This window comes from Sus scrofa, chromosome 8, assembly GCF_054392235.1.
Source record: "Sus scrofa isolate SSC_HxYL_T2T_F1_AM1 chromosome 8, Sscrofa_HxYL_maternal_Yorkshire_Landrace_v2.0, whole genome shotgun sequence".
Classification (NCBI taxonomy): Eukaryota; Metazoa; Chordata; class Mammalia; order Artiodactyla; family Suidae; genus Sus; species Sus scrofa.
In genome coordinates this window covers 44,586,029-44,594,718 of record NC_139390.1, presented here as the reverse complement: position 1 = coordinate 44,594,718, position 8,690 = coordinate 44,586,029, and the positions used below count along the sequence as shown (strand labels likewise).

Sequence of the window (8,690 nt, the reverse complement as noted above, 5' to 3'; positions counted from 1 at the left end):
CAGCCACAGTAACAACATATCTGAGCTGCATCTGTGACCTAAGCCACAGCTTGCAGCAATGCTGAGTCCTTAACCCACTGAGCAAGATCATGAATTGAGCCTGCATCTTCATAGAGACAACATATAAAAAGTTGGGTTTTATATGTATGGACTACTCGAGAAAGCTCGTCAGAAAATCCATTAGGCAAGATTCACTAGAAATGGAAACAGAGGAGAGGAGGACCCTTCTACCCAGGAGGGTTTTCTGCAACACATTCTGTCATTTTACCCATCAACACTGGGAAGAAAGATGGTTCTGGAGTGCAGGCATGTGTGCTCCTGCTGAAGAAAATGCTTCTGCTCTCCTGGGAGTAGATGCTGTCCTCACGGGGAGGAGGGAACCCCTTCACCCTGGGGTCCATCTCCCTGCACAGGCACCACAGCTGCCCCCTGTGGGGAGTGTGCTGGAGTCCTCGTGTTGCAGGCTGCTAGTCAGAGTCCAGGGACTGGGAGCAGGTGACAGTTTGGATGGATGAACACAGGAATGATTGAGCTGTCAATGAAGGGGTCGGCATGCAGGCCTTCCTCACATATTAATACAAACTTCTTATTTCTGTGAAAATAAAAATGAGAAAGATCAAATCTTGGGATGGAGATTCCGGATTACCGAGGAACTCACAAAACTTCAGGAGCACAAGTGCAATTTTTTTTTTTTCTGTTTTTTTAGGGCTGTACCAGCGGCATATGGAGGTTTCCAGGCTAGGGGTTGATTTGGAGCTGTAGCCATCAGCCTACATCACAGCTACAGCAATGCCAGATCCGTGTGGGGTCTTTGACCTACAACACAGCTCATGACAATGCCAGATCCTTAACCCACTCAACAAGGTCAGGGATCGAACCCATGTCCTCATGGATACTAGTCGGATTTGTTACCACTGAGCCATGACAGGAACTCCCCAGGGAGATTTATTTAAACTACAGTACAGGCTTTCCCAAGGCAAACTTTTGATTCACTCCATCCATAGAAGCCTGCCCCTCTATATGTCCTGGTGCTGCCTTGTCACATCCCCTTCCTGACCCCTCCAACACCCCCATGAAGCCCCCACCTCCTGAAGGAGAGAAGCTTCTTGTCTGTGGCCTGAGAAACTGCAAGGCTGAGAATTGCAAACTTTGAGAACATTTGGAAATCCAGAAACCAAAGACAGGAAACAAACCCTTGTGTGAAGTGTTGTCTTTCAGTGAATTACAGTGAGGGAGCCGATCTGCTAAGGAGGAAACCATGACAAAGAAGCAGCTTGTCTGAGATGGTTTAGCACCAGTTTCCCCATGAATGTTCACTGAGTGACAGGCAAGGGCGTGGCTGCCTTTCCTGCTACACTCAGTGTCCCAGGTCAAAGGGCACTTGGCATCAATCCTGGGCCTGAGGTGATGTGGCTTCCGGGCAGGACAGGGGGGACTGGCTATCCAAGGTCAACAGGAGTGACCACAACCGTGCCATATAGTTCTGCCTGGGCAGGATTCTGACTTAGAGGCTTTCAGTCATAATCCCACAAATCGTGGCATAGCCCCATTGTCATTAGCCAAGCACATACACCAAGGGGAAGATGGAATTAAACAATCTCTCAAAGGAAAAGCCAACTCTGTTCAGCAATTTGACTTGAGAAAACAAAATGAGGGAGTTCGAGGTGTGATTCACTGGTATTGAAACCAAGTAGGATCCATGAGGATACATGTTCGATCCCTGGCCTCACTCAGCAGATTAAATGTTCTGACATTGCCGTGAGCTCCGGTGTAGGTGGCAGACACAGCTGGGATCCTGAGTTGCACAGCTCTGATTAGACCCCTGGGTGGGAATATCGCCATGCCACAGGTGTGGCCCTAAGAAGACAAAAAAAAAAAAAAATACATATATACATGTATTTTTGTATATTTTGTATTTCTTTATATATATATATATATAAAGAAAAGAAAAATAAATACATAAATAAAAAGAAAAGAAAAGAAAAACAAAATGAGGATTTTCCAAGGTAATACTGAGTTAGGGCTTACCGTCGTGGCGCAGTGGTTAACGAATCCAACTAGGAACCATGAGGCTGCAGGTTCAATCCCTGGCCTTGCTCAGCGGGTTAAGGATCCAGCTTTGCTGTGAGCTATGGTGTCAGTCACAGACGCGGCTTGGATCCCCATTGCTGTGGCTCTGGGGTAGGCCAGCAACAAAAACTCCGATTAGATTAGACCCCTAGACCGGGAACCTCCATATGCCTCAGGAGCTGCCCTAGAAAAGGCAAAAAGACCAAAAAAAAGAAAGAAAGTAATACTGAGTTAGAAACAAGATCACTGATTGAATTAGAGAGAGGGGATTAAGGTGGGAGTGTCTTCCGGGCCCTGGAAGGAAGAGGTAATCAGAGAGAAAGATTATGAGCCATCACCATGATCAAGTCATCACCCCAGGCTGATTGAATCTGCAGTCTGTCCAATGAGAAGAAGGAAAGGACCCTCCCTACAGGCTTTATAAGGCCAAGGGATCCGATTCTGACCCCAGCAGTGAACAGAGAAGAGGGGTTGGTCCTGGGCTCCAACCTGGACCTAGGAAGGCCCTCGAGGAGTGAGGAGCCCAGAGTGACAGTGGGGGAGCCAAGACTACCCCCAGGCCTCCAGGACACAGAACAGCTCCCCCAGCACAGAGCCAAGACCAAGCTGCGTGGACAGGTAAGCACAGACCTGGGGCAGGGCCAGACTCTTGGTTGGGACTGTGTGGGGACAGGTGAGCTGCCCAGGGTCATGGGTCACCCAAAGGTGGTGGGAGGTGGGATGAATTGGGGTCACCTGGGAGGTCTGACAGGACTGGAGGAGCTCAGTGGGTCCATTTGGAACAGACTGTATGGACAGCAGAGGGGACAATTTCCAACCTTCTTTACCTGGAAGCAGCCCTGTACAATTAATTTGAAGTAATTCACTAGGCATCTACAAATTTCAACTCAAATATTTTTAAAAGAAGTGTAATTATGGGTGGGAGCTTGTAGTGGTGACATACTCAGTATCATAATGGGAGTCCCCTTGTGGTGCAGTGGGGTAAGGGTCCAGCGTCCTCACTGTAGGGGTTTGGTCCCTGCTGTGGCATGGGGTTCAGTCCCTGGCCCAAAAAGTTCCACATGCTGTGGGCAAGGCCAAAAAAAAAAAAAATAACATGAAGTCTAATACTATGTTTGCCTCTTAAAATAAGTATCAGTAGCCTTTTATGGGATAATTTATTATTAGGTATTTTATTATTTAGTATTATAAGTATTTTATTATTTGATTCTATTTTATTTTTTTTATTATTTTCCAAATAGAATAATAGTATTTTTTCATGTTTTTGAACTTGCACGTGATTCCCATCAATTACTTCTAGTGGTCATCTATAGGTTCTGCCTCCTCTTTTGGTTCTGCCACATTTTGGTGGCTTTTGCTCTGTGGGTGTCCATCCCTGATGTCCTTTCCCTTCTAAGGACACCCATCAAGGTTTCCTAAGGGCTTTTCCATAGCAGTCCCATTTTAACCTAATCAGCACTTACAGATCTCATCACCACATAGGATCCTGTCCTGTCTTTTGGGAGTTACAGCTTCAGCATATGAACTGTGGAGGAGACACAAATCAGCCCCCAACATCACATGTGTCCATCCAGGGAGGGGTGCCCCACTTCTTATTGATCCTTATCACTGTGAAGTGACTCAGATGTATAAAGGTTTTTATCTGTAGCAGAGTATAAGAGTATGTGTAAGCATAGGAACACTTATAAGTACCCTATATATATATTTAAAAAAAAACACACTTTTATTTTATTTTTTTTACTTTTTAGGGCCACACCCGAAGCATATGGAGGTTCCCAGGATAAGGGTCTAACCGGAGCTGTAGCTGCTGGCCTACACCACAGCCACAGCAACGCCAGAGCTGAGCCGCATCTACAACCTACACCACAGCTCACAGTAACACCAGATCTTTAACCCACTGAGCCAGGCCAGGGATCGAATCCACAACCTCATGATTCCTAGGTGGATTCGTTTCCACTGCGCCACAACAGGAACTCCTACCAAAAATATATTAATTAAACTTTAAAAAAAATCACCAGATACTCATTATCTTAGCTAGATAAAATTAAGCCTTTGTTTGGGAGTTCCCATCATGGCTCAGCTGAAACGAATCCAACCAGCATCCATGAGGATGCAGGTTCAATCCCTGGCCTCGCTCAGTGGATTAAGTATCTGGTGTTGCCATGAGCTGTGGCGTAGGTCGCAGATGCAGCCCAGACCCCGTGTTGCTGTGGCTGTGGTATAGGCCAACAGCTGTAGCTCCGATTCAACCCCTAGCCTGGTAACCTCCATATGCTGCAGGAGTGGCCCAAAATAAATAAATAAATAATTATACCTAGTTTGGAAATGCACACATTTGAATCCAGACAAATACTTTGGTCAAATATTCTTAATTATATTATCTTTATCTCTTCTCCCCTCATCCTTTTTTTGCAGGCACCAGGTGAGCTGTGCCATAGAGCCGCCCACGGCTGGATTGTGCTGATCCTGTCTCCATGCTATTGATGTGCATGCCTCCCTGGAGCTCTCTCTGAGGATGAGGACTACCTAGCAAACTTCCATTTCAGCCCCTTGAGTAAAAGGGGACCAAAGTGACAAAGGAAGCAGAGAGTGACGGGGACTCTAAGTCCTCCTGGCTGCTTGTGTGGAGTGGAAGGGCAGGGATAGAAATAGTCTTGAGGAAGCACAGCTCCCTGCAGATCCCGGCCAACCTCCTGGCAGCCAGGAAGGAACAGAGAAGGCTGAAGATGAGACGCTTCTCCCTTGTCCATGTCCCAGGAGAGCCAGGTCTCTCTGAAGGAATGTCCTCACAAAGAAACCCTCCTTGGACAATGGCCCAGGCAGCCTCTCTGGCACAGCTCCAAGCAGAAGCCAGCTGCCCCATCTGCCTGGATTACCTGCAAGACCCCGTGACCACTGACTGTGGGCACAACTTCTGTCACTCGTGCATCCTCCAGCGCTGGGAGGACCTGCAGGGCGACTTCCCCTGTCCTGTGTGCCTCCAGCACTGCCCTGACAGGAGCCTCAGGAGGAACACCCAGCTCTGTCGTATGGTTGATGTTGTGAAGCAGCTTCCCAACACAAGGCGCAAGAGGAAGCGGCAGGAAGAGAAACCGCTGTGTGAGAAGCACCATCAGGTTCTCAGCCTGTTTTGTGAGGAGGACCTGGAGCTGCTGTGTCCCCAGTGCCGGGTCTCCTCTGACCACTGTGATCACCCCTTGGTGCCCATGGAACAGGCTGCAGCCTGTCATAGGAAGAGGCTCAAAGACTCCATTGAGCGCCTTACAAAGCACCTTGAAGAGGCCTATAAGGCATTAGAAATGCAAGTCTCAAAATCATATGAGTTGATGTGGGAGGTAGAGAATCAAAAGAGCAAACTGCAGTTGGAAGTTGAACATATGAAGCATTTCTTGGGTAAGATGCATGATGACATTCATTTCAGGTTACTAAAGGAAGAGAAGGATGTTCAAGATAAAATGATTGAGAAAAATAACCAACTATCAGATCACATATCCATGTTGAAAACTCTGCTTGATGACATAAACGATAAATGTGTGCAGCCTGACACAAATTTACTGATGGGCATTGAAAAGATCCACAGCACATTTGAAAACCTGGAGAGCCCAGCAGGCTTTTCCTATGAATTAAACAAGGAGATTTTCACTCTCCCCCCACAATATTTTGGCCTGCACAAAATGATCAGTACATTTCAGGACCATCTGACACTTGATGCTGAAACTGCTCACCGCAGTCTCGTCATTTCACAAGATGGGAAAACAGCAACATTTCAAACGAGGGGACCAAACCGTGCTCGGAAATCCAAGGCCTTTACTTCTCACCCATCTATCTTGGGTTCTGAGGGATTTGATGCTGGCAGGCATTTTTGGCAGGTTGAAGGAAGAGGCCTGGGTGAATGGTCCTTAGGTGTGTGTAAAGAATCTTTCCCCAGAAATGTTCCTAAACCACCAACCCCAGACAATGGCTGCTGGCAAATTCAGGTCTGGGCCACTACACCTGACACAGGGGTTTCAGGCAACTCCTGTCACATTGGTGTTTTTCTGGACTATGAGTTGGGAGAAGTTTCTTTTTACAACTTGTATGATAGATCTAATTTATATACATTCAGTGCCATTTTTACAGGAAAACTTATGCCCTACTTCTCTGTTAGACCTTCTTCCACATCACTTAAACTAAGAATAGTTGATGAGGAATGAGCTCCCTGGGAAGACATTCTGTGTGTTCTACTTTCTTCCTGTGTTGGGGAAAGTCCTTATAATAGTGTTCTTTTTGTGTTCAGGAATCTTTGTAATAACGAGTCTGAAGCCACCTTTGATGTCTGATTGATTTTTTTAATCCTCACCCTCTGTCTTAATCTCTGCCCCACATCTGGGCAAGCTCTCAGGACAGCTTGGTGCCCCTTCTCTGGGCTTAGGAGGGGGTTCTAACCCAAGATGTCCCTTCCTGCAGAGGCAACCTTCCCAACCAGGAAATCCTCCCCAAGTTAGTGGCTTTTCTCCTTTCAGGTCATTTTGGACCACTGGCCATCCTGACTCCTCAAAATCCATCATAATTGAAAGTAAACCATATCTTACCCACTGCATTAGCAGTCTTGGTACCAGAACCAAATTTTGAATAGTGTGGGTTTTGCCTCTGTGGTTTGACCGCAATCATGTTTAGAATATTGCATTATCCTAGTTTATTTTTCAGAATTTTTGTTTGTTTGTTTGCTTGCTTTTTATGGTCACAGGTGCAGCATATGGATGTTGCCAGGCAAGGGGTGAATTAGAGCTACAGCTGCCAGCCTACACCACAGCCACGGCAACACCAGATCTAGCCATGTCTGCAACCCACACCACAGCTCATGGCAATGCCGGATCCTTAACCCACTGCGAGAGGCCAGGGATGGAACCATCGTCCTCATAGATACTAGCCGGGTTCGTACCCACTGAGCCACAACAGAAAATTCCTTTTTCAGATATTCTGATCCAAGGAGACATCATTTTTTGTTTTTCCACCACCATAAAAAGATAGTTTAAGCCTCTGTTTTATAAAATTAAAATATATTTGTGATTCCAGTTTCTCCTGAGGAATGTAAAGGAATCCATTAAAAATTTTAAGAAATTTTCCTTTTCTTTAAAATTTCAAAATATAAACTGTACAATATGATATTAGCCTTTCTCTGTCTGGATTACTTTATATACTATGAAAATCTCTTTATCCATGTTGTTGCAAATGACATCATTTCATTATTTTTTATGGCTGAATATTGCTCCTGTGTGTGTGTGTGCCACATCTTCTATATCCTTATATTTGTTGATGGATTTTTATTTTACAACACTGTCTTGGTTTTTGGAAATAGTGTTGCTGCAACACTGGGGAGCATGTGTCTTTTCAAATTGTGATTTTCTCTGGATATATGCCCAGGATGGGATTGCAGGATCATTTGGTAACTCTATTTTTATTTTTTTAAGGACCCTCCATACTCTTCTTATAATGACCATTCCAATTTACATTCCCACGAACCATGTAGGTGTGGCTTTTTCTCCTCACCCTCTTCAGTATTTATTATTTGCAGACTTCTTGGTGATGGGCATTTTAATGGGTTAAGTGATAACTCACAATTTTGATTTGTATTTCTCCATAATTACCAATTTTGAGCATTTTTTTCATGTGCCTGTTGACCATCTAAATGTCTCCTTTGGAAAAATGTCTATTTCGGTATTCCTCCCATTATTTGATTGGGTTGTTTGCTTTTGTGATATTGAGCTGTATTGAAATGGAGTTTTAACTAAAGAACACCCCCCCCCCTTGGCTAAGAAGGCAGCTGCAAGCCTTTCCAGCTGTGCTAATCACTATGCCACCCTTCTTATAATAATGTAACAACTGTGTGCTCTCTGTCCAAGCCAGCAGCCCTGCTAATCAGGTACCCAGCATTGCTTATCAGTTCTGCTTCTGTAACCTTGCTTGCTCAGTTTCTTAGGGAGGAACACTGTCTGCTTGGGGATGGGGGAGGTCCAGGATGCTTACATGGGAAAATCAAGACCTTGTAGTGTATAAAAGTTACTGAGAACAAAGACCTGGTGCTCAGACTCTGGAGGTGACTCCTCTGAGCCTGTACTGGTGCTGAATAAACCTTGCTTTTCCATATCTCCGAGTGCTGTTTGTCTCCTTCCATTGCCACGGTTTTTGCGGTTTCCGCAACAGTATGAGCTAGTTGTATATTTTAGGAATTAACCCCTTGTTTTTGGTTGAGTCATTTTATGTATTTTCTCCCGTTCTGTTGGTTGGCTTTAGTTTTCTCTATTATTTCCTTTGTTGCACAAAGGCTTTTAAGTTCAATTAGGTCCTATTTTTGTTTTTATTTTTATTACATTAGGAGGTGTATCTGAAAAGATAATACTGCAGTTTATGTTAAACAGTGTTTGTTCTGCCTATGTTTTCCTAAAGGAATTTTATAGTACTTGGGTTGATATTTAGGTCTTTAATCATTTTGAGTTTATTTTTATGTATGGCATTAAAGAGTGTTCTAATTCCACTCTTTTACAGGTAGCTATCCAGTTTTCCCAGCACCTCTTATTGAAGAAACTGTGTGTTTTTTTTTATTTTGTTTTGTTTTGTTTTTAAGGCCGCACTCATGCCAT

General features: G+C 44.7%; 1 protein-coding gene across 1 annotated transcript; it reads left to right on the top strand.

The window, feature by feature from the left end:
* The first annotated feature begins 2,519 nt into the window (after positions 1-2,519).
* Positions 2,520-8,196, top strand: LOC102163658 (tripartite motif-containing protein 75-like). The gene is made up of 2 exons (XM_084973758.1): positions 2,520-2,688; positions 4,486-8,196. Exon 2 carries the CDS (start codon positions 4,797-4,799, stop codon positions 6,261-6,263), a length of 1,467 nt encoding a protein of 488 aa, XP_084829884.1. The 5' UTR covers positions 2,520-2,688; positions 4,486-4,796; the 3' UTR covers positions 6,264-8,196.
* Positions 8,197-8,690: the final 494 nt, after the last annotated feature.